The sequence below is a fragment of the Carassius auratus genome, unplaced genomic scaffold (genome assembly GCF_003368295.1).
Source record: "Carassius auratus strain Wakin unplaced genomic scaffold, ASM336829v1 scaf_tig00215316, whole genome shotgun sequence".
Lineage (NCBI taxonomy): Eukaryota > Metazoa > Chordata > Actinopteri > Cypriniformes > Cyprinidae > Carassius > Carassius auratus.
In genome coordinates this window covers 1,526,234-1,553,259 of record NW_020528035.1, presented here as the reverse complement: position 1 = coordinate 1,553,259, position 27,026 = coordinate 1,526,234, and the positions used below count along the sequence as shown (strand labels likewise).

General features: G+C 35.7%; 2 protein-coding genes across 2 annotated transcripts; one reads left to right on the top strand and one right to left on the bottom strand.

The window, feature by feature from the left end:
• Window positions 1-712: 712 nt before the first annotated feature.
• On the bottom strand, window positions 713-10,327 carry vps33a (VPS33A core subunit of CORVET and HOPS complexes). The gene is made up of 13 exons (XM_026259961.1): window positions 10,181-10,327; window positions 9,898-9,963; window positions 9,622-9,749; window positions 9,130-9,313; window positions 8,241-8,357; window positions 7,906-8,080; window positions 7,521-7,714; window positions 7,066-7,192; window positions 5,399-5,466; window positions 3,653-3,790; window positions 3,299-3,436; window positions 1,958-2,126; window positions 713-1,419 (listed from the first exon to the last, which is right to left on the bottom strand). Exons 1-13 carry the CDS (start codon window positions 10,280-10,282, stop codon window positions 1,226-1,228), a joined length of 1,800 nt encoding a protein of 599 aa, XP_026115746.1. The 5' UTR covers window positions 10,283-10,327; the 3' UTR covers window positions 713-1,225.
• Window positions 10,328-10,701: 374 nt separating this feature from the next.
• aldh2.2 (aldehyde dehydrogenase 2 family member, tandem duplicate 2) lies at window positions 10,702-26,932 on the top strand. Its single transcript, XM_026259962.1, has 13 exons — window positions 10,702-10,908; window positions 15,301-15,405; window positions 18,475-18,615; window positions 18,955-19,034; window positions 20,075-20,186; window positions 20,294-20,422; window positions 20,854-20,967; window positions 21,802-21,904; window positions 23,930-24,114; window positions 24,240-24,404; window positions 25,803-25,960; window positions 26,080-26,194; window positions 26,511-26,932. The coding sequence occupies exons 1-13, from the start codon at window positions 10,798-10,800 to the stop codon at window positions 26,541-26,543; spliced, it is 1,551 nt and encodes a 516-aa protein (XP_026115747.1). The 5' UTR covers window positions 10,702-10,797; the 3' UTR covers window positions 26,544-26,932.
• Window positions 26,933-27,026: the final 94 nt, after the last annotated feature.

Genomic DNA, 27,026 nt, shown 5'->3' with positions numbered 1-27,026 from the left:
GAAGAACATGAAAACAACCAGAACACAAGACACTCTGGTCTGCTGCAGTGACATCTTTAAACCCTTGCTTGAACCAGGATGTGAGGAGAAAGGCTTTTCTTACCGAAGGTATCACTGGAATTGGAAAAACTCTCTGTACAGAAGTTCATTCTAGACCGGGTAGATCGAGGGAAAAGTCAATCAGGATGTTGACAGGTGATGGAGGGTAATGTGATGTTTTATGAGCAGGACCTGGTTGGGAGCAGCATAGACATCACTGATGCCTCAGTGTAATCAGGGATTTGCACTGAGACCTTTAAGGAAGATTCTGTGATTCATGTCTACAGCTTAAAACTTTCCACTGAAAGATCCATCTGTCTTTTCCTTTGTCTGCTGGAAGAGAAAGATCAGACATTCTGGAGTCTGTTAAATCAAACAAACACTCAGAGAAAAATCTCTCTCCTGCTCAGCGCTGAACATTTGCTTACATACTTTAGATGTCAGAGGCGGTGCTGAATGAGCCGGACCTCAAGAAATACACCAGCTCAGAATAAGACTCATATCAGCTGTGATCAACTGCACAAAAGCTCTGCGAGCGATACTTTGAAACGCACAACATAAAAAGGTGCACATTTATGTGCTGTGACTTTGTGCTGTTTTAGGAGGTTGTCATGATAATAGTTATAATCTTGATAATGATAATGTGCTTTCTCTACTGGACATTGACAATACAAGAATTTAGTTGGTATTTATTAGGCATTCAAATATGATTTCTTTGTCTGTTTATAACCTTTTACATTTGTCTGTACAACTCGATGAATAATGTGCCTTGCTCTCTTTCAGTCCTGTTAATGAATTCAACATTTAATTCAATCTAGTCATTTCGATTATTACATAAATGTACTTAAGCCAACATAGTCCTTTTTTATCTTGACCTGGAATGCATATTCAAAAAAACATGCTGTCTGACGAAGCAGGTTATATATCACATTAGTATGTTTATACACTGCATAAACCTTGCTGCTTAGATTAGATTCAGGTGGCTGTTTCACAAATGTTTGCTCATAAATAAGTTCGTATCGCAACAGTAGTTTCAACCCCTCTCATAATCATTAAAAATGAGCAGACTAAACAGCATCAACAGTGAGATGTAACTTGCATTCTATATGTACACAAAACATTAAAGTCTGGGTTTATGACAGACAGATAAGAGGATCCGTAAGGCCCTATGGATGGCGTGGCAGCTTTAAGGAAAGTTTTCCTCAGGATTGTCCATGAGAGACTTTACCCAGCTGGTGCCATTGATAAGTTTGGTGGTTGCAATAATGTACTCAGTCCCACTATCTTCCATATGAGACAAAAACCGCAGAGCAGCGATTTCAGCATATGTCACACCGCCAAGGAAGAAGACGAGGGTGGTTCTGTTTTCTCCTGGCTGACCTGCAAATTAAAAGAGAAGGAGAATGGTCTCTCCATCAATTATCAAAATAGAGAAATGTTACAATAATATGCATCAAGACTTTTATTAATACACACTATGATTCAAAGCAGCTTTACAGAATATATAATAATAATAAAAATGTCGTTATATCCTCATACCTAATGTTCATATTTCACAGATTAGAGCTGTGATAATATAGTTTACATTTTGTGACAATACAAGCAATCAGGCAGTTGAGAGTAACTTCATGTAAGTGTAATACATGTATCGAATTAAGTTGTACATAAGATATATACAACTTTTTTTACAACAATTCTATAGGAATTTTGGATAAACATATAATGGATTTTTTATATATATATATATATATATATATATATATATATATATATATATATATATATATATATATATATATAGCAAACTTCACAAGCTAGCTCAATTTATTACTATAAGACAGTAAAGACTATGACTGTTTTACTGATGTAGAATGACCATCTTTTTATTAAGTAAATCATGTCAACGGTCATCACTTACGTTTCTTGTGAAGGCCTGTGGGAACCTGCTGTCTTTCTTCAAAGTGTGGACCAGGCAAAATCTTCAGCACCTCTTCTATGCTCCTCCAACCGGGACGTGCGAGCACTTGTGTCAGACGAACACTGAGTGGCGCATAGCCACTGTACACATACGAGATGTCATTGGGGTTCTGAAGGAGAGTTAACACGCATTAGTCATTCCCAAAACCATGAATAACATGTCTTAAATGTGGCACAGTAAACTTGGAATTCAAACGGCTAAAAACAGTAGGCTTTTGTGTTATCACATCAGGCAAATGTGTGTAAACTGTACTTTTACCTCTGCAAATATACATCCCACACAAATGCTGCTGTAAATCATTTCTCAAAACTAACTGCATTTTTCTAAGGGATTTTTACAATCACTTTTAACTAACTGCTCACAAGGTCATTTAATGAATGTGTGATTTCAAGTTCACCCTAGTGAAAAAATAAATATACTAAAATAGCCATTTGTTTCATGTTAAGTATACTACAAATACATTTATGTATTTATGTACTTAATAAAAATACTTTGCAACCGTATTTTAGTATACTAAACTGGTATACTTAAAGTCTGCTTAATTGGAACAAATTTTGTACTTAATTGCACGTTAATTGTGCGTAAGGAGTAACTAAATATATACTGAAGTATATTTGATTGTGCTAAAGTGGAACTACACTTCAGATACACTTAAATTACCTTAAATTTACAGACAGATATTATTTTTTTAAAAATCATAAAGTTCTCGCCAAAAGTGACAGTAAAACACATTTTAGGCTTAATATTAAGAAATGTGCATTGTTAACAAGTAGTACTCTAAATGATATAAAACTTGTATATCAATAAGTCTAGAGCGATATTGTCAGTAAATATGTTAATATATTTGAAGTGGACATGAGCTCTTTTCACTGACTTCAGTGATGCATTTCCTGTTATTAACACCATAAATCTAGTTTTGTTTATTATTTTGTTGATCTAGTTTTATTATCAATTTAAGTTTTCCTAACACAATAGCGTGACAATAGTGATAGCATATCTGACATCTTTCTCTCTTTTCACCGTAATTATTTTCATAGAATTCATAGAAACACTAATCTAGGTTTTCTCTTTTGCTATTGGAGCAAATAGGAACACAAAAAATTATGTTTTCCACTCTTTTAAAAGTTTACCCAGCTATGACAACTTCTGAGATCCAAGGAAATGTGAAAAGCGTCCATCAGTTAAAAAAAAAAACTTGGGTGGGGACCATTTGAGCAGTGCCGTCCATTTTCAGTTACATAAAAACAGAGAACCTAACTAAAAACAAACGACAGGTCAAACCTGTTCGTTGGTGTCCTCCATCCACAGTTTGAGCGTTTTCCTGATTGTGGGGTAGTTGTTTCTCACGGTGCTTTGAGGTTTGAGTAACCCAACCTTTTCCAAGTTCTTGAGGGTCAGAATGTGCTTGTAACCGTATGTCTAATCCAACAAAACACAAACATGATAAATGTTTATGGCATTTCTAACTCCCTGCTATTATCACCACAAACAGTGTCTGACTGTTGCACAACGCTGATAGAAATTCAGTGACATCAAATCAGTGCTGCAGTGTGATTCAAATTAAATGTTATGGATTCACAAAATCCACCTAAAAGGAAATAAAAGCAAACCACAAAGAAATTTCCTCTATCCAACCTGAAGGATCTCCCTCTTATAGTAGTCCAGGACTTTCTGTTTGAGGCCGTTGTTGCAGACAGACTGCATGCACACCAGTCGCAGGATTTTTATCAGAGGGTCTTTTTGTGCTATGCAGTCTTCTATATATGTGCTGACCTGAGAGTAAAAATCACAATAAATACACATTGAACAAAGAAATTAGTCAAACCTAAAATATTATCTATCCCCAGAGAATTTCAATGTACCATGTAAAAAATAAAATATTAGAGTATGTAAGTGAACTTCCATATTAAAGGGGGGGTGAAATGCTATTTCATGCATACTGAGTTTTTTTTACACTGTTAAAGAGTTTGTTTCCCATGCTAAACATGGACAAAGTTTCAAAAATTAAGTTGTATGCTTGAAGGAGTATTTTTGTTCCAAAAATACCTCTTCCGGTTTGTCACAAGTTTTTTTCGAGTATGGCTCTGTGTGACGTTAGATGGAGCGGAATTTCCTTATATGGGTCCTAAGGGCACGTCTGCCGGAAGAGCGCGCGCTCCCGTACAGCAGAGCACTGAGAGCACAGACATTCACTGATCAGAGCGAGAGACCGAATTGTCACAAAAGAAGTGTGTTTTTGGTTGCCAGGGCAAGACAACCCTGCACAGATTACCAAAAAAAAAAAAAAAACAGCATTAATGGACCAGTGGATGGAGTTTATTTTTACAGAGCATCAACGGAGTTGCAAGTGTTTTTGTTTGTTCCCTGCATTTCGAAGATGCTTGTTTTACAAACAAGGCCCAGTTTGACGCCGGATTTGCGTATCGTTTATTTCTTAAGGATAATGCAGTCCCAACGAAAAAGGGTCACGATCGTGTGTTGGAACCGCATGCGGTGAGTAAAACTGCTTCAAATATCTCTGTGTTGTTAACTTAGCTATCGGCGCGTAAGCCCATCAAGTAAACAACATGCGATGTTGTCATCAAACTGCACTTTCCACATGTACAGCTTAAAAAACTTGGAACTTTGGAACTTTTCCAAAACCGCTAAGCAAATATATACAGTTTCAGTACATACCACATAGAGACGCCTTTGCTGATGCTGCTCGTTAAATTTCAGCCTCTGGATCTGATTCTGGATCAATAAATAAACGGCTGAATCTGACTGTTAGCCATGGTTTGTTTTGGATGTTTTTTTCCTCACGGTAATGTCACAGCTTCCAAACGCTCTCAACGCAAAAGCCTACTCGCGCTCGTGATTCTTTAGCTCCGCCCACACGTCACACCTCCAGTCGGTCGTGTTTTTCCGGGAAAAATTGGTACAGACTATCTTTCTCTTATAAATATAATAAAACTAAAGACTTTTTGGAGTTATGAAGGATGCAGTACTACTCTATAGGTACTCAAGCTTGAAAACGAGCGAAAACGAGCATTTCACCCCCCCTTTAAACTTCATTCTTTTCTGTTTGAACAATAATTCTGGTCCATTGTATTTATACATGTAATACTTTGGAAAAAGTAAGTACACCCTCTTGCAGTAAATTTTGTTCAATAGATCCATAGGTGTGCAAGTGTCTTAATGCTACATTTCTCCTAATCAAAAACAAGCTTATTTTACAAACTTCATGGACTGAGAGTGAACTTTAATTTTTGGGTTGGGTTCCTTTGACACAACAAAAAAACAGGGCATTTCTATTAAAGCTGTATAAATCATAAAAAACTAAAATAATTTTAATACTTCATACACATCATAAATTATGGAATCATAAACAAAACAAGGCACCTTGTCTGTGTCTACTCCAGTCATAAACTCTTGTTCAACAGTCAGACTGTCAAAGAAGTCTTCTGAGGCTGAAACACAGGAAAGCAAGGCAGTTTGAAAAAACTAAAATAAAAAAACTAAAAACTAAATGTGAGTTGATGTCAGATCTTATAATATCATCATATAATTTACCACAGAACTCCTTCAGTTTGTAAAAAATACTGGGAAACACCTTTACAGTACAATGGAAGTCCAAATCACATTTTGCTGAATTCCAAAAACAGGATATCACAGAATATGAATGCAAAATTATGTTTTACTAAATGCTTATTCATGATATCAGCAATAGAACGATTACTACTTGTTGCAGACATTCTAAAAATAAACATCATTAGTAGAATTAGCAATTGTACTTAACTGAATAACCCGGTTAATCTTCTAAGTTTACAGCATGAAAAGAGAGTAAGCTGTACCAACAGCATTTCTAACCAGCCCATGTTTATAAATATCTATTGCTCAAATTCAATTATAATTAGAAGTTATAAAATATAAAAGCTATTCTTATTATTTTATTAGCTGGTCACTCTATAGACGGTTTCATCGGCCGCACGCGCCTGGACCTAAGTTAACTTCCGGTCTGTGTTATATCGGTCTGGCTGCGGTGCCTTCTACAAACGCAGTTAAAGGCAAGGTGATGAGTAGACTTAAGTTGGGCTCAGGTGGTTGTGATGTGGGATGTGTTTCCCATACATTTATTTATTTTTGGAGACTCGCCACAATTTTAAAACATAATACATAATTTTGATAGATTTTCAAAAAGGCTTCGTTAAATAAACATGAGTAACGTACTGCACGTTTAATAATAATAATTCCTTACATTTATGTTTAAATATCAAAACGAGGCACAGTTGTTTTATATCGCTGTATTTCTGAAGGAGGACTTGCATGTTATATGCCTGATAAAGCAGCGTGTGAGCGTACCAGCTCTGCTTCGTTTACAGCTGTTACTGGGGAAACCTCTATTTCTCGCGCTTTATGTCTATACTTTAAAGCATCTCCTGCTGGCAAAGAATGAATTTGCATTTTCATTAAGTCCGCCTGATCCACGCAGCAAACATATTTTGTTTGTAATCAAAAAATATATACTCTAGAGGGACTTGGCTGTTGTTATTGATTCTATTTGGAGTCTACCGGAAGTTAAGTTAGGTCCACAAAAGCGAGCACGCGCAGTAACGTTTGTTTATGTTGATACCGTTGAAACCGTCTATATAACTATAGAATTCTCTTTTCTGTAAACTATATCTATAAACTAGTTTGAAATAAAATAAATTCTAGCGCTGCACAATAAATATCATCCGATAATTAATGCGCATCTCGTCAGTAAAGTCGGTTCTCTAATCAGCGGTAAATTCCATCAGGTGTGTGATTTCACATAGAGCAGCTGTTACTACACAGAACTGTTGTTACCGGACAAGCTGTGCAAATCAACGCTGATAATGAACATTAATTATCGGCCGATATTTATCGTGCACACCTAATAAATTCCTTCTTTTTTTTGAGTGCAAACTGAGGGATGAGATACAGTTGTTGTCTGTTGTAACTGACAGTGTTCCACAGACCTTAAGCAGAAAAGAACCAGAAATACTTCTTTATTTTCTGAATGTACAAACGATTGCTCTCAGACTTACTTGTTATGTCCTTAATGAGTTCAGCAATAGAGGTGTGATTAGCCAGGGAACCTCGAGCTGCCTGCATGTGAGGCAACTGGGAAACAAACTGTTTAATCTCTCCAACAGTTTTTGCATTGTGTCTCTCCTAGCACAGAGAAAGGAATACCAGATCATGAATGGTAAACACTAACAAAGCAGCATATTAGAATGATTTCTGAAGGATCAAGTGACACTGAAGATGCTGAGATGACACTGAAAATTCAGCTTTGATCACAGGAATAATTATAATCAAAAATAAAATTGTAATATTACACAGTATAACTGTTTTACTGTGTTCTTGATCAAATAAATGCAAACAGTTAGCTAAAATCGTGTGAAAAGGGAAGTGGGAGGCTAATTTTATTGCTAAATTTATTTCAAATCAGTAGTTCCTGTTTTGTCTCAGTCAGCAGGTTCACGAAAGCAACACACACCTCAAACGCAGCTGATATAATCTTGGCTTTCTTGCTGAGAGCCGCTCCCACAGCATTGAAGTTCTTGTCCCGTATTTCAGCATAAAGCTCTTCAGCTGAGTTGAGCTGCAGTTTTTTCGGCTCAGTGGGGAGATCTTTCCCACCTTCTCCCTGTTTCTTCTGTGCAAACTTCTCAGGTGGAAGCTTCACATAACCTGTCAAAGCAAAAAAGATATGACAGGACAGACTACTGGGGAAAACGATAGCTCATGCAATCTTTATAGTGTTCAAATTCGCTACTTCTATTGGGGAAAAAAAGAGATCTCTCTCATTACACAATCTTTATAGTTTTAAAGTTCTGGATTTCTAAAGTATTTATGTCTGCACAAATTTAAAACTAATTTACCATTGGTGATGCCATAGATCTCATCGATAAGACCCTCATAGGTAAGTTGGGTGGCTAACGGCGTAAGCAAATCCACATTGCGATCCAACAGGAGGAGGGTATCAAAAACAGGCAGGATTTGAGTATGACTCCCTGCAAACTCTCTCTTCATCCGCAACATCATGTTGGCCACATGCTGAGAAAGACACAGCCCAATACCACCATGCAACAAATAAAAAAAAAAAAGACAGAGAAATACTTCAGTGCAATGTAAAACAAAACCACAACAAATAAGTACCACTGAGGAAGAACATCAAATGTTTGAAAAGAATATGCACAATTGCTTTTCTACTCACCCTTGCACACTCGCCTTTGCCAAAGATTTGTGGTATTGTTCCATAAAGGGCTTGCAAAGTCATGAGGCCCTTGGCAGCGTGATACAGGCTTGTCTGATCATTCTCTAAATAACATTCCTTCATAATGGAAAACAGTTTTATGGATCATCACAATCTGCTCATGCATATGTTCACATGTCTTTTTTGCTACAGATTTTTACAAAGTAAGCATAAAACATGACTTTTATGTTATTAATATTTTGAGATGTACACTTAATGAAGCAACTTACTTGATTATCCATACACAATGTTTTAGAAAAAAACATGTTTAAATGGGATTATCAAATATAAAGCCTTTGTGGAAGGTTTATTTATTCTACTCTGAAGTATCATTGTGTTGAATTGCATTCAATGTTTTGAACCTACAGAGCTTTGATCATCAAACTAAGAATATGATCTTTTATTATATGACAAATTATAATAATTTATATGACAAATTATTAGGAGATATACGGTGACAACTGATAATGACAACATGATTTTATGTAAGTAGTGTGTTCGCTAATCGCTGATTAATATTACAAGCTATCAGCATTTCATCTTAATATAAATATCAGCATCTGGACTAAATTGCATAACTATGCTCAAGCCTGTGAATAAATAAACTGTTCAATAAGAAAATACTTTTGTGGACTATTATTTAATGTGTCAGGCTTTACTCTACTAAGCTTAATATGCACAGCCCTTGTATGCATTTATAACTATCCTCTTTGTCCCCTAAAACATACTTAAATAATAATGATAATGGTATTTTGCATCCATTAATATTTTAGGTCAAGGTCTGACTAATGCCGAATCAGAAATCCTTCCAAAGATGAATACAAATCCATAATAAACTTGACATTCTTACTCTGAAGGAGCTCTCAGACTCCATGGAAAGAAGATCTCCATCATAAGGTATGAGGTCCAGAATGTATTCATCGATGTTTGTGAACGAGTTCAGAACCCCTTTCTCTTTCAGCCGCTGCTCACACAGGAGACTCCGGCGCGGCACAAACAGGATGTGGAATTCTCGTGGATGTAATTTTTCCTCACTGCAATGCAAATATTAAAATGTAATATCACCAGCAACACAGCATTACTGTCATTGACTACTGCCAGCAATCAATGCACATTATTAAAACTACCTTTTAATTTTCTTTAGTCAAAACATCTGTTATTGTGGAAGCAAACATTGTCTCAAAATTTAAAAAGCAGCATGTTCTATAAACAGCTAACAGTATACAGAACAAAATGTGATGGAACCATTGTGTTCGTTCTGATTTTATGAAAAGCTTATTGTCTCGGGCCATTTGTTTGACTGTTCAGTGTAGTGCTGATTTGATCTATCTTGTTGACTTACCTTGCAACATTTTCTGCAATGATGTCCATCAATTCCAACCTTGGTCGAACAAAAAAGACAATATTCTTGACAGCAGCGGATGGTATTCGACCACCTTTGAGGGTGAACATTTTCTCGACTTCATGTTCCTTTTTAAAAATAAAATTAAGACAATCACTTTCTTGAAAAGCATGAAATAATAATTAAAACAGTCTGCTGTGTCTTTGACATATGAAATTATATTTAGTCCACTAAATGCATATTTTGCATATGCATTTTTGGTACAATTTCTCTCACCTTCAGAAGGGAATATTGAGAAATTAAGCCAAAAGGTCCAGTAAGATACTCGTCCCAAACAATAGCCTTAAAAAAGAAACAGCCAGCGTTTAGCTTTTAGAAAAGCATCATTGAACAATATTTGCATTAATAATCATTTGGAACCACATCATAGTGTACAGTTCACATTGTTAGATGGCCAGTATGTTTTGAGCAAATCTGAGAGAGTGACAGGTGTGACGGCAGAAGAGGGACAGTGTTAGAGACTAATCTGCATTAGTTACTATAAAAGCAAAAGCTTTACCTTGCTTCCAGAACATTTATCTAAAAATTCGCGCAGGTCTTTTCTCGCAGCTTCTCGCAAAATATTTAGGTTTACTCTGCCGCAAAACAAATGTGACGCCATATTTCCTAAGCCACGACAACGATCATATGACTTTGACGGCGTCAGAATGTCACATGATTCGTCTTTCAAAATAAAAACCAGCGTATGTACACTTTATTTCAGAATTTTCTAACATAATTTCAATATGTTTTAAATGCGTATATTGTATAATTTTATTAGTTACGTTTCGTGAAAATGATTTTGGATTAATCACGACTTTTACGCACATTCTCCGCGTTTGTTTGTTGCCAGGTCCACCAGTTTTCGACATATTTTCGTTCCTTGACATTCAGAGTTATTAGTTGTAAACGCCGCTAATTCGTGTAGTACTGACATAATTCTGCTGAAAATGGTTGTACACCGATTGTGAATAATTACGGTGTCGTAAACGCGCGGATGTTTTGACATTTATTTCCTCGCAAATATCTGGCAACAAGCGGACGCATTCACCTCTGAAGTCCGAGTTCATCAACACTCAACAACAGTCTCGGGCTACTGCCACACGAAGCCTGATTGTTGAAGACAAGTGAGTAAAAATGCTGCGCACTGTTATCTCCAGAACTTTCCCACAAGTTTTCCGTATTTCTGCATGTCAGCATTCAACGATTCCTGCACCGAACGTTCACCCAGACGTTCACTATAACAAGGTAACGACTTAATTCAAACAGGTAGAAAATAACGTGCATGTATGTTGCGCATATTATAACTCACATTGTTATAAAATGTTTGCAGACTTACATAATTACACTAAAGTAGCATGATATATTTAAACCGTTATTTGCTCTGCCGTAGAGTTATGGCGTTTGCATTTAGTGTAAAAGACATTTTGCAGCAGGTTAATGAACTTGGTATGTTTTAAAGCCCCGCCTTCATCGAGAAAATGGCATTCCTGTTTTATCTCATCTTTTCAATCTAGGCTGCGCTCTCTCTCACAGACACGTGTACAACTGTATGTACATGTGTAACTCAAATTTAAAGAATGTTGTGGAAAAGTTAATTTCAGTAATTCAACTCAAATTGTGAAACTCGTGATTTAAATAAATTCAATGCACACAGACTGAAGTAGTTTAAGTCTTTTGGTTCTTTTAATTGTGATGATTTTGTCTCACATTAAACAAAGACCCACCAATTCAATCAATAATCTCAACAAATTAGAATACCTCATAAGACCAGTAAAAATTTAAATAAAAAGTGAATTGTTGGCCTTCTGGAAAGTATGTTAATTTACTGTTCATTTTACTCTTGGCAATAGCCCATAGATTCTCTATGGGGTTCAGGTCTGGTGAGTTTGTTGGCCAGTCAAGCACCGACACCATGGTCATTTATCCAACTTTTGGTGCTTTTGGCAGTGTGGGCAGGTGCCAAATCCTGAATCCTGAAAATGAAATCAGCATCTTCAAAAAACTGGTCAGCAGAAGGAAGAATGAAGTGCTCCAAGATTTCTTGGTAAACAGGTGCAGGGACTTTGGTTTTCAAAAAACACAATGCACCAAAACCAGAAGATGACATTGCATCCCAAATCATCACAGACTGTGGAAACTTAACACTGGACTTCAAGCAACTTGGACTATGAGCTTCTCCACCCTTCCTCCACACTTTAGGACCTTGGTTTCCAAATGAAATACAAAACTTGTTCTAATCTAAAAAGAGGACTTTGGACCACTGGGCAACAGTCCAGTTCTTCTTCTCCTTAGCCCAGGTAAGACGCCCCCAACGTTGTCTGTGGTTCAGGAGTGGCTTAACAAATTGGAATACAACAACTGTAGCCAAATTCCTTGACACGTCTGTGTGTGGTGGCTCTTGATGCCTTGACCCCAGCCTCAGTCCATTCCTTGTGAACTTCACGATTCTTCAATTCTTCATAAGGCTCCTCATCCTCATAAGGCTGCGGTTCTCTCGGTTGGTTGTGCATCTTTTTCTTCCACACTTTTTCCTTCCACTCAACATTCTGTTAACATGCTTGGATACAGCTCTCTGTGAACAGCCAGCTTCTTTGGCAATGAATGTTTTGCAGTGTTTCCACCAAAATTACCTGGAACAATTGTACCAGGAACTTTTCTCCCCGGAATTTTTTTCCCCCCCGACCTTTTTCTTTCTGCGTTTCCACCGCAGTCTAAAGTACAGGGAAGATGAGGCAAATAGTCTGGTGATGAAGGTCTGCGCGCATTTCTCAATACAAAGTACGCTGGTTTTGGACTAGCATCCAAAATCTACCGGTAGTTCAGACTTTTCGCATTCGATTCGGGAGTGTGATGTCCGCGACGATGCAAATCCTGTAATTCTGCAAACAGCAGCGTTCTTGGTAACATCAGTCAGCTCGCCTTGGCTACTGCAATTTTCCTCACTGTATATTTACAATAAAACGAAATAGGATATCAAATACCACTGCCTCCTTTTATTTAAACTAAATAATATAATTTTTATATAATAATAGCTGCAGAAATGAACTTAGTTAAGGGAAATTTGTATATATACTGCCATTACAATGAAACGAAATATTATATAAATTGCCTCTTTTTTTTTTTTTTTTTTTTTTTTTTTCATTTTAACATATATATAATAATTCATGACACAATAACAGTAATATTTTGAAAATGATCCAAATAAATGGTGGTTGAACGAATGCTGCATGAACTCAACCAATCAGCAAACTTAGCGCCCAAGTCCCGCCCCCGAAAGTTCCTGAACTTTATTACCTCACCAGCAGGGACTTTCTGAGGGATACTTTTTTACCCGTAACTTTATTTAGTTCCTGCGGTGGAAACACACCGAGTACCAGCCCAAGTTCCTGGGTAAAGTTCCCTTTTTGTGAAGGGTGTCAATGATTGTCTTGTGGACAGCTGTCAGATCAGCAGTCTTCCCCATGATTGTTTACCCTAGTGAACCAAACTGAGAGACCATTTTGAAGGCTCGGGAAACCTTTGCAGGTGTTTTGAGCTGATTAGCTGATTGGCACGTCACCATATTCTAATTTGTTGAGATAGTGAATTGGTGGGTTTTTGTTAAATGTGAGTCAAAATCATCACCATAAAAAAAAAAAAAAAAACAGACTTCAACTATTTCAGTCTGTGTGCATTCAATTTATTTAATACTCGAGTTTCACAATTTGAGTTGAATTACTGAAATAAATGAACTTTTCCACAACATTCTGATTTGAGATGCACCTGTGTATGGGTATGTGTGTGTGTGTGTGTGTGTGTGTGTGTGTGTGTGTGTGTATGTTACAATATACGCATTTGAAGGATATATGAAAAATAAAAAATCACAGAACATTTAAAATTTTAACAATTTACTTTACACATTTTAAAATGCAGTACCACAATTGTCATAACTGGACATATGCCTACTAGTAGACAATCAATCTTTTTATGAAACTATTTTTTTTTTTCAAACGGACTAAGAAATTATAATCAAATAAGATAACACTATAAAAAACTGTCCATTACTATTCTTTTACTTGACTTGCGTAACAATTTTTTTTTTAAAGCAGTTTTCATAAATTACATTATAAGTCTTTAAATCTAAAACATTGAGTTCTCCTAAGATCTTTGCATGGTAGATTATATAAGGGCTGTCACCATAACAAATTTTGCTGGGTGATAAATTGTCCAAGAAATGATTGTGATAAACCATAATATTGTCGTTCTAAGACCACTTTCAACTAATGTAATGATAATGGCATAATAACGCAGGTACACATTTTCAGATATAAATAAACTTTTATTTTATGGCAGATTCAGAGCAAGAAATACCAACATGTTGACTTTGTGTGGCTTAAAATTAAACGCTTTGGAAAGAAGGGTGCGTGTGTGTGTGTGTGTGTGTGTGTGTGTGTGTGTGTGTGTGTGTTAACTCACAGGGAGCGTGAGTTAAGGACACACTACAGACATATTTAACTGAGCAAGCCAAACGAAGCGAGCGAAAGGTAGGACCATTTAGAGAGAAAGGGCCACGAAATTACTTGCAAAATATGCTAAGTGGTATTAAAATAAAACAGTAGTGCAAGTACAATGCTGTATCAATTGAGACGCAAACATCCACAAGCAAATGAAAGGCGCTTCCCAAAGCTAGTCACTCTATCGAGACGTTATCTCTTCGGAGAGGGTGTTTTCTGCCAGGGGCTGTCCACAGCCTGCGCTCCAGACGAACCCCACATCGTGACATGTTACATTTTTTAAAAGAAGTTATCGCGGCCGAAAAAATTATCGAGCTCATTTTTTTTATTGTGCAATTAATTGATTTATCGACTACTGCGACAGGCCTAGATTATATCTTATCATATAATGTGGTTTGTGCTTCCAGATAAATGTATAAAGTTTGGTGTTGTAATCTGTTATCTTGAGTGTAGGTACTTCATCAACACCTGTGCAGAATATAGTATTTAGACCAATCGCAACTAACAAAACTCAACACTCTTTAAGGTTTCCTTCCAGCCAAAAATTCAGTTTGATTTTCAGATAAATGAATGAATGAGCTCAATTATGATTTCCATTTGTAATGTGACAAATTCTTATATCCCTTAAATTTATATTTGTTATAAGTAACTTTGCAACTACATGTCAACTAATTCTCATTAATTTGCAACTACATGTCTACAAGATCCCGGGCACTATGCATAGGCAGTCCTAATGCCCCCCCCCCCCCTTTGAAAATATATATTCCAGACTTTTCAAGGGTTTTACCCCCAGTCCGACGCCCCTGTGTCTACTAACTCTCAGAGTAGACTGTTAGGTTAGGTTTGGGGTTAGTTGAAGAAGATGACATGTACTTGAAAAGTTTCTTATTGTCAGTATGTTGTATGTTGTGGACCCATCAAAATAGTGTTAGAAGATATTAAGAAGACAGTCTATTAATACTCTGACTGCTAGTTAACATGTAGTTGCAAAGTTACTTACTGTTAGTACAATGTCTAAAATGGACTATCAAAATAAAGTGTTACCTTGTATTCTTCCTGCATATCATGCAGCCCTAGTTTTAGCTGTCATAATTTATTTCCAGTGGCATGTAAATACTTGCTCTCTTATGTTTTTTCTCTGCAGATTTTCATTAACAATGAATGGCACGATGCAGTAAGCAAGAAAACTTTTCCAACCATCAATCCTGCTACTGGTGAAGTTATCTGCCACGTCGCAGAGGGCGATAAGGTAGGTGTTTGAATTTTGTATTTTAAACTCAAAATCCAAGTACACCTGTGCCAAATAAAAATGTCTTAAAGCAGCTAGTCTCAGCCTCAGACATCACACCCATGGAACATGCCACGGCCTCATGAGCGAGCCTTGGCCAATGAAAGCTGCCATGGATTCCAGACCTTCAGCTGTCAGTCTGAAGGTCTGGCTATGCGAGACTGTAAAGCTGGTTTGCTGGTCAAAGCTGGTAAACTTCCTGGTGTTTTGGGAACTTTTCAGATGATCAGGTTGAGAGATTATTTTTTAGTGCATATATATATATATGTATATATATGTATGTATGTATATATGTATGTGTATATATATACACACACACCGACAATTATTTTATTGCGCATTAACACAGTTATTTTATTTTTGGGAAAAGACCATTGCTCACTAACTCTGAATACACACAGACAGGGTGGGATGTTGATCTTGGCATGATCCTTACCCTTATCACCCTTATTCTCCCGCATCCCGGACACACGAGTGTCTACCCGCCTACACACACACACACACACACACACACACACACACACACACACACACTTGCCTATCAAGTATGAAGGTATTTTTGATTCAAAACAACTGCACACCTGTGGCAGTGCGATTTGTAGTTGTAAAGAAAAACCACACATGTGTATCAGTAAATTTGAAGTCACAGAGAGAAATGTTTTAAGAGTTGCAAACCTGTAGACTTTTTTTCTCTCCCACAAACACAACACAACAGTTACACCTTCTCAAATTCTTCATTGCAGGTGCACAAATCCTATTCTACAAATCACACATTTAGAAACTCGTACGCTCACATTTTTGAAACAATTGCTGCAGTGAATGTGGTGCAAAACGCATTTACACACCCGCATCAAGAAATGTGAAGTCGTGGAGAAATGTTGAACATCCGCAAATCAGTACGTGAATTTATCAAATGAGAGTTGCACACTTGTAGAATATTTTCTCAGAAATGTCTTGTATATTTTTCTAACACAAACACAAAGTACATAACTACAACTGCTTGAATCTTCTGCGATGAATCTCAAACACTGTTTGAAATAGGATTTGTGCACCTGCAATGAAGAATTTGAGAAGGTGTAACTGTTGTGTTGTGTTTGTGGGAGAGAAAAAAAGTCTACAGGTTTGCAACTCTTAAAACATTTCTCTCTGTGACTTCAAATTTACTGATACACATGTGTGGTTTTTCTTTACAACTACAAATCGCACTGCCACAGGTGTGCAGTTGTTTTGAATCAAAAATACCTTCATTATCAAGTGTTGTCCTGTGTAGCACTGTGCTGCGTTAGGTCCCGCGATAGTGCAGGTCTCTAAAGGTACCTGTTATAATGTTATGATGGAAGCTCTGGACTGAGCATAACTCGTTTTTCTATAACAAACTATAAAATATTTTGTATTAAAACATGAATGCCCTGGCAGTGGCAAATAGCTGGTTTTATATTTAATTTTATTACATTAATGTTATAAGTTGAGATTTACAATAAATATTTTAACTGTTACTATGTAAAAGGAATACTGCTGTAAAAAAAAGCACCTTATTTGTTTAAAGTGTTTGCAAACCACTTATTGCACTTTTGTTCATATAGCTGTACTTTTAAATGAAAAAAGTGCACAATACACTACTTTTGAATGTGTTATTGAATATCGTTCATAATGTGATTAATTGCAATTAATCGCAGACAATCATGTAATTAATCGCGATAAAAATTGTAATAGTATAGTAGTATATATATATATATATATATATATATATATATATATATATATATATATATATACATTATAAATTAGAATGCGTAATATGTTGATAAATTAATCTGTGTTCTGTGAGAATAATGTCAGTGTTTAAAGAGTATAAAAATTTTAAAAACTTTGTTTTATTTTAATTAAAAACACTCTGTATATTGTCTGTAATAGAAATAAAATAAATTCTAATACTTATAAAATAAAAAGTCTCAACATACCTGCATTTATTTGAACAAAACTACAGTGAAAACAGTAATATTGTGATATATTATTACAGTTCAAAATTACTTAATGTAACTAAACTTTAACTATAACTAAAATTTCACTACTACATATTTCAGTGTCACATGATCCTTCAGTAATCATTTTAAAGTGCTGATTTGCTGCTCAAGAAATATTTCCTAGTATTATCAGTGTTAAAGCATCAAATTGAATCATTAAGTTCAGCAGTTGAAAATGGCTTCATATTTTTACTTAATTTTTTTAACAGTAATATATATATATTTGGATTCTTTGATGAATAGAAAGTTTAATAGAAAAGCATTTATTTGAAATAAGAAATGTTTCTTTAGGAGCAAATCAGCATATTGGATTGATTTCTGAAGGATCTTGTGACACTGAAATAAGAATAAATACATTTTTTAAATATGCTTAAATAGAAAAGAGTTATTTTAAATAATATTTCACAATGTTCCTGCTTTAACTGTATTTTTGATCAAATAAATGCAGCCTTGGTAAACATAAAAGACTTCTTTCAAAAAACAGGGATAGTGTATTTTGCCCAAAAATTAAATGACGGTTGACAATAGCTATTGACTTTTATAGAATACTGTAAAAGCCAATGGTTAATGTGAAACATTTGGTCACCAACATTTTCAAAATAAGTTCTACTACTGTTGTTTGACTCCTCACCTGTGTTTGTTGAACAAACTTCCTCCCTGCTTTCACTGATAAACACGCATCTGCTTGACTTTCCTATGCCAGCATGGCAGATATAAACCAGGAGCCGGGATTAAAAATAGCCGTGCATATTTATTTAACACATGCCAAATACCCAGCCTTAACATATAATGTAATAAGCATAACTTAATAAAGACCCTGGCACTGAAATGAACTCATTAGGGTATCTGTATATCAAGTAATGTTGCCAATGAAGAAATATGGTCTGATAGAGCAAAGATGCATTAGCTGCCCTGAATCAATCTCACATCAGCCATGGCCATCCATATGGAGTCTTGCATGACATTTTCAGACTATGTTTCTCTCTTATGTTTTTTTTGCATGCAGGCGGATGTGGAAAAAGCGGTCAAAGCTGCCAAAGATGCCTTCAAGCTTGGGTCTCCCTGGCGGCGTATGGATGCGTCCCATCGCGGGCTGCTCTTGAGCCGGTTAGCAGACTGCATAGAGAGAGACGCTGCCTATTTAGCTGTGAGTCACTCAAACAACCTTTGTCCTCATTTGAGCTGTTATGATAAATGTGTAAAACTATGCTGTCAGTATGATTCAGCAAAATGAAAGACCAACTTGAGTCTAATAAGAATCTAAATACTGTGCAACTTAAATACTGAAGTAGTACAACTCCCACTTGTACTCTGTACAAAGTATTGTGTAATTTAGGAAAATAGTTCCTTGCTATAATTTCCACACTGTTAATTCATGGGTCCTGTCATTTTGAAACCTATCAAGTATATATATTCAGCACTGATTTATACTTGATCTGCGATAATACCACATGATGGTAATATTATTTGTATTTCATTTAAATAGGAACTAGAGACTCTTGACAATGGAAAACCATATGCAATCTCCTACTCTGTGGACGTGCCTATGGTGGTCAAATGCTTGAGGTGAACTCTATGTCCTTATCATGAATTGTCCTCCACAGTGTTTGATAGTTGAAACTGAAATTGGTGTATGACATTTCCTTGATAATTAGTTTGCATTCATATTTCATTGCACCTTTTAGTCTGATGAAACTCTGTTCTTTCTCTGAGTTGCATTATTAGTGCATTGCAGATTACTAATCACATCTGAGCAGTTCGACAGATTCCAGGACAAAAAAAAAAATATTGACCCAAATTTAGAGTTTGTGTATTTGAATTGCATGCACAATGACACAGTTTTACCATACATTTATGTTCTTAATGTGATGCATATGTGTCAGTCATACATAAATTATACAGGATTTCAGGGATAGTAATAAACTAATAACTAATTAACTAATAAACTAATAAAAAGTTTTAAATACACAGTAACCAGATTTATCATCAATATATCCAAATTGATTCAGTATCATACATATTTTAAAGGTTTGTTCACTCAAAAATGAAAATTAGAAACTATTTATAATAAAAGACTATTTATTTTTCTTACAAAACTACATCAGAAAAAAGAAAGTCATATACACCTAGGATGACTCGAAGGTGAGTAATTTATAGGCTTATTTTCATTTTTGGGTGAGCCAACCCTTTACCCAATTAAATATTACAGCTGGTCATATTTGATCTATGTTCAGTACTTCAAAACTGTGTAATCCAAATGGCTTTTGTATGCAGTGGAAGTTTTATATGCAATTCAAATACATAGATATTTTTTGAGTGACCGTACATATATTTCTTTGTTTTATCACATAATGAATCCTTTAGATATTTATTCTGTTTGTTTGAGTTTTCATTCTTTTCGAATACAAAACAAGCTGACATTAGCTTCAGATGTGGAATATATGTATCATATCCGCCACTGATAAGCTTTATAACTTTATATATTTAACTGATATGATCTGATCCACTGCTGATTTTTATGGTTCAAAGGTTTTATTATGATTGGTGTGCAATTAAATCAGCATAAGGTCAGAAGGTTTTTTGGGGGGGTGTTGGTTGGTCTGTAGGTATTACGCTGGCTGGGCAGACAAATGGGAGGGGAAGACCATTCCCATTGATGGTGATTACTTCTGCTACACCAGACATGAGCCCATTGGAGTGTGTGGCCAAATTATCCCTGTAAGTATATGCTGTGGAATTTTAGAATTGAATATATATTTGCTAAATAATACAATATTCTTTCTGACTTTGACATGTCGCCGTTGTTTCCTCACATCCCCCTCCAGTGGAACTTCCCTCTGTTGATGCAGGCCTGGAAACTCGGTCCTGCTCTGGCCACAGGAAACACAGTAGTGATGAAGGTGGCAGAACAGACGCCTCTCACTGCGCTCTATGTTGCCAGTCTGATCAAAGAGGTGAATGGCTTACCTACAGTATATGTGCACTTAAAATAACATAACACGTTTACATGAACTCTCATCGCTATGTATAGAGCACTGCAGTGTTTATATATTTTTGAAGACCGTCATCACCCTGATTCCTTTGACAAAAATCTGACTGGGTTTTTGTATTACACACTGTTCATCATGAAAAGCTTTTTCTCTCTTTTTTTTTTTTTTTTTTTTGCTAAGATGTGAAATTGTTTCCGGGTTTTGGTCTACAAAAATAGGCTACCCCTGCATCATCTCTGTAGACAGTGTGCAGTATAATTAATATGTTAAGAAGCCAATAATAGTGAAGCCCTACTGAGTGCACTGTTGAAACACCATCAAGTGCACATTGTTAACATGCACAAGATCACTGTTATTTTGCTTACCCACCTGATCACCATCTTGATTGGTTGTAGGTGGGTTTCCCTGCTGGTGTCGTTAACATTGTCCCAGGAATGGGTCCCACAGCAGGAGCAGCCATCGCATCTCACATGGATGTGGACAAAGTAGCGTTCACCGGCTCCACTGATGTAAGAGGATTTTCTTCAGTAATGGATATTACAATACAATACTGTGCAAAGAGTCTTCTTTCAGCACTACAGAAATTAGACTTAACCCAGTAAACACATTTCTGTCAGTATGGGCCATACCTTATGTTAGAGAACTCCTTGTTCATCTCGCTGCTTTATTACAGTATTTGCAAACTTGACTAGAAATGTGCACACTAAAGTAAAATATGTAAATAAAACAAATGTTTATGTGAATAATCTACTATACCTGAGACTTTTGTACAATAATTTAAGCACTTTTTACTCCGAATGCAAGAATCTTGGTGAGGATGGTTTACCCAAAAACGTGATTATTTTGTTATTATTTGCTCACTGTCGTGTTGTTCTGAACCCAAAATCGTGGAAGAAACACCACATTCACTGGAGGGACAGAAATCTCTTAGGTTTCATTTAAAAATATCTTCATTTTGTCTTTTGGGTTTGGAACAACATGGGGTGAGAATCTAATCATTTTCATTTCAAAGTAAAACCAAAAATAACTTAAAATATGTCAGCGCCATTGTTTTGTCTCAGATGCACATTAGTAATGTTTTTTTTTTTTCAGGCACATTTATATAAAAGCTACTTGAAGTAGGACATAGTCCTGGCTTAATCTAAGCCCTGTATATGAAACCAGACCTATTTGTAATACTTAAATTTAATAATGAAATAAACAAGTGTGCTCATTAGCATATTGGCTGCTACCGAATATTGTTGTGGTAGCAAAGATGGTGTTGAGGATTTGGTAGGTCAGCACACCTAGGCTTTTATATTATATTTGTAATTTACAGTAATTTTTTGTTTGTCGTTTTATAGGTAGGTCACCTCATCTTGAAAGCTTCAAGTGACAGTAATCTGAAGAAGGTCACACTGGAGCTGGGAGGAAAGAGTCCAAACATCATTCTATCAGATGCTAATAGTGAGTTCATGTTTATCCTGACCCCAGCCTCGCTTTATTAAACTGTTGGGGTTTTAGATTTCTGTGGCAAATTAAAAGGGTCATGATATTTTATTATTTTCCTTGAGATCCACCAAAAATTTTTACAGATGTTATTATTCGTACACACTGTCTCTGTTTTTAAAGGCTTAATGACACAAACTTCTTTGAGCTTAAAGGCATTGTCAGCCTGTCCCACAGGCGATACGGGTGGCCTGAGGGGAGGTATACATGTAACTGCTGAATAAACATTCTTTGTTCACCATTGTCAAAATGCAGTCAGCACAGTGTCAACACAGTTTACAAACAAACCTACAGACGCGCAAGGACCTCATCCTTCAACACCAAACCACACTCGCGTGTCATTGCTTGAATATACAGTAGAGGACTGTATTGTCCATCAATTTCAAACCTTTTTAGAAGTGCTGAAGTTGTCGGAAATACACACAATAAGTCACAGAAATTATTTTTTTGAGCACTTATGTTTTTTTGTTGTTGTTGTTTTGTGTGTGTTTAAAGCTCATTTGGATGGGAGATGATCCAGAGACTGTCAACAACATAAACATGCAAAAAAAAAAAAACAGAGCAAAATGTGGACAATTAATCTGTCTATAATTTAACCAACCTAACTGTCCTGTTTATTGTGTGTGTGTGTGTGTGTGTGTGTGTGTGTCTATATACAGTACAGACCAAAAGTTTGGACACACCTTCTCATTCAAAGAGTTTTCTTTCTTTTCATGACTATGACAATTGTAGTCACACTGAAGGCATCAAATTTAATTATCCATTACTATGAATTAACACATGTGGAATTATACATGGAATTATATACATAACAAAAAAGTGTGAAACAACTGAAAATATGTCATATTGTAGGTTCTTCAAAGTAGCCTCCTTTTGCTTTGATTACTGCTTTGCACACTCTTGGCATTCTCTTGATGAGCTTCAAGAGGTAATCACCTGAAATGGTCTTCCAACAGTCTTGAAGGAGTTCCCCGAGAGATGCTTAGCACTTGTTGGCCCTTTTGCCTTCTGTCTGTGGTCCAGCTCACCCCTAAACCATCTTGATTGGGTTCAGGTCCGGTGACTGTGGAGGCCAGGTCATCTGGCGCAGCACCCCATCACCCTCCTTCTTGGTCAAATAGCCCTTGATGCCTTCAGTGTAACACTACAATTTTCATAGTCATGAAAATAAAGAAAACTCTTCGAATGAGAAGGTGTGTCCAAACTTTTGGTCTGTACTGTGTATATATTATATATATATATCAGGGCAAAGGAAGTCAGTGTCTCCCTCAAAATATTGGATGAGTAAAATTTGTAGTACAAAAATAAAACCACCATATTACAAAATATAACATTAAAAAGTATACCAATCACTCTGTTTTCTAAAGAAACATTGTCTAACAACAACACCAGCAAGTAAAGTTACAGCGGGAGTCCATGTCTTTCTTGCCTCCCCTGAGCCCATTGAGTTTTAACAGATCCCCTGAAGTGTGCAGTGAGTTTGGTGGGGGTGGGGTGGGGGGGTAACTGAGAATGAATGGAGGAAAGTCATGTGAGCGGAGGAATTTCCTCCACTGCGATATGATTGGATATGGTCGGCTGTTGTTCATCCTATAAAACCCGCCTCTTGAGGACTTTACCTCCTCATTTCAGTACACCACTGCATAGAGTAGATTTATTCTCCTTCACATTGTCCCAAACCTGTATGGCTTTCTTAGAAACAGTAGAACACAAAAGAAGATATTTCAAAAAATGTTCGGCTGTTTTGCCAATAAAATCTGTGTGGTCCAAAACAATACTGAAAACTAGTAACTTTAATTTTTTTGGAGAAATAAACTCTTTCAAAAAACCTTCCTTTGTGTTCCTCAGAAGTAAGAAAGTCATATTGGTTTGGAATGGTAAAATGTAAAACAAAGTTGTAAAATTTGATTTCTCATGTCATGGCCCTTTGAACAGTAAATCAGTATGCTGATCATTCTAATGAAAGTATATTTGTGTCTGCAGTGGAGGAGGCAGTGGAGCAGTCCCATTTTGCCCTGTTCTTCAACCAAGGCCAGTGCTGTTGTGCAGGCTCCCGCACGTATGTACAGGAGAGCATCTATGATGAGTTTCTTGAGCGAAGCGTAGAGAGAGCTAAGAAGAGGATTGTGGGAGATCCCTTTAACTTCAACACGGAGCAGGGCCCCCAGGTACAGTTCAGGCATAAATCTATAAAGCTTATATATGAAGATACACTCGTAACTAATGTATGAAGCCCTCGGTCAGCAGAGTGCTCTGGTTATGCATCCGTTATTATCTCCTCTCTTTGCTGAAGGTGGATGAGCAACAGTTCCAGAAGATTCTTGGCTACATCAGCAGTGGGAAGAGTGAGGGCGCTAAGCTCATGTGTGGCGGCGGACCGGCAGCTGACCGTGGTTACTTCATCCAGCCTACTATCTTCAGTGATGTTAAAGATGACATGAAAATTGCTCGGGAGGAGGTGTGTGTACTTTAATAAACGCATTACTAAGGAAAAGGCCTTCCATTCACTTCATAATCAACTTTTGAGCGCTCACTAAATTTATAGACTAGATCTAGTAGGATTTAATATTTTAGTTTATTTAATATTTCTTGCAGAAATAATTAGTCTTAACTAAATAGTTAAACATATCAAATAAAAACATTTTGTGATCGGTAAATGACTAGATTGATTGAGATAAGGAAATTAATATTTGTTTTTGTTTTTGGATTTTTGTCCATTTTAATTTTGTTGTGTATCTTTTAGCAGTTTAAGTTTTTTATATATATTTTTTTTTTATTTGATTTACATTAAAATTTATTTTATTTCAAATAACAAATATATATATTTTTATGACTGTATGGGTTGAGATTAAGAAATTAATATATTTGTTTTTGATTTTCCAATTTAATTTTGTTTTATGTCTCTTAGTTTTCTAAAGTTTTTATACATTTTTGTCAGTTAAATAAGTTTCATTTTTTTATACTTTTATTTGATTTAAATTAACATTTATTTTATTTCAAATAACGAAAATATATATTTTTATGACTGGATTGGTTGAGATTAGGAAATTAATTAGTTTTTGTTGTTTGTTTGTTTTGTTTGGGGGGGATTCCCATTTTAATGTTTTAATGTTATGTCAGTTAATTTTTTGTCAATAAATTAAATTTTATATTTTATTTATTCATTTTATTTAAAATAATAAAAATATATATTTTTTAGGGTTTTAGTTTTAGTGAACTATAATAACGCTGGTTCCGAATCTATACAACTTTCACTCATCTTCAAAACATAAATAGAGATTGAGTATTTTCTCTTATTTCTGTCCATCCCTTGAAAAAGTTCATAAAGACATTGTAAACATAATCTATATGAATCGAGCAATTTAGTCCAAGTCTTCTGAAGATGTGATATCTTTATGATTAACAGATTTAATTTAGGCTTTTATTCACTTAACGTCAAATATGGTAATGAATTATGATAACAGGAAGAAATTTTTTTTTGGGGGGGGGGGGGGGTGAAGTAGCAAACCTACTTCATCAAATGGAGAACAAACTTGACCTTACACCAATTCACACATAGCGTCACTTAACAACCAGATATGTAGGGAAGATCACCAATCACCACAAATCAATATAACCATAATAATATTAATAAAATTTTTAGTCTTTTCTTTCAGATTTACCTCAAAGGAACTACTGTATACATGTTATTTCACATAAACATTTTAACTTGCCATAATATATTAATATGGCACAATTTATGCCATTATGTACACAGGGAGGTGAATAGATGCATTTCTATTTAGATTTGATCTACTCATTCCATATTTCTTCCAGTAAAATGATATAACATGCTTTTCCTTTTTATTACTGTCAGATCTTTGGACCCGTCATGCAGATTCTGAAGTTTAAATCTTTAGAGGAAGTGATTGAGAGAGCCAATGACAGCAAATATGGGCTTGCAGCTGCTGTTTTTACCCAAAACATTGATAAGGCCCATTACATATCCAGCGGCCTGCGCGCTGGCACTGTTTGGTGAGCATGTGATGTGCTTCATTATTTGAAGGGAATTGCAAATCTTGGATCTTGGTATATCTATAGACATCTTTGCTGTTTTCTGAATGTGGTTTGTGCTTTTCATTTTATTTTCTTAGGATTAACTGTTATGACGTGTTTGGAGTTCAGGCTCCGTTTGGAGGATACAAGGCCTCAGGAATTGGTCGTGAGTTAGGAGAGTACGGACTGGACAACTACACAGAGGTCAAAACGGTAAGCTTTCGCTATCAGATATAAAAAAAAAGTGCACTCGTTATTCATAATTCACTCTATATTGTAAACTATAAATGTTAACCTTGTATCCAGCTTATAATCTCCATTTGTCCAAATTGATTTCCCACAGTGATTGGTTACTTTAGAGTTGCTTATTTCAAATTAAAAGATGGCAAGTAGATTAAACTAGTTTGAATATATTTACTTATTCATTGTTTGTTTATGGAGTGTTTTAAATGTATATTTAATCAACAATCTCCATATTGCAGCTCATTAATTCTATCATTTATCATTTTCTAACTCTTTTCCTCCACAGGTTACAATTAAGGTCCCCCAGAAAAATTCGTAAAAATGGATGAATTCAATTAAGGAAGCCACTGCCTAATTATAAGATCCATGCCAACCATTAAAAAATTACTATGATTCTCATAATAAATGTGTTAATTTCTACTGAAATAATAATAAGCATTTAGTACAAATTTTGTTCTGTAAAATAAATAAATTTTCTAGCAGTGATAATTAGTTAGTCGCAAACTGTCTAGTTGATTTTAGAAAAGATATTGCTTGATTATCCACCAGACAAAAGGAGGGAAAATGTGTATTGGGCGGGCTTCATTGTTTAATTCAAGCATTGTATCTACAGCATAATTACTACAATTATTTGCATGCATGTGCTGTTTTTTTAAATAAAGAATACAGAATATACAAACAAAAATAAATTGATCAAACAGAAAAATATTGATTGTTATCTGCCTGTGCATATTTCTCCGTTTATATTTATAAAGTAGCTTACAATGTGTGTTTGTAAACCATATATATCAGCCTATTTGTG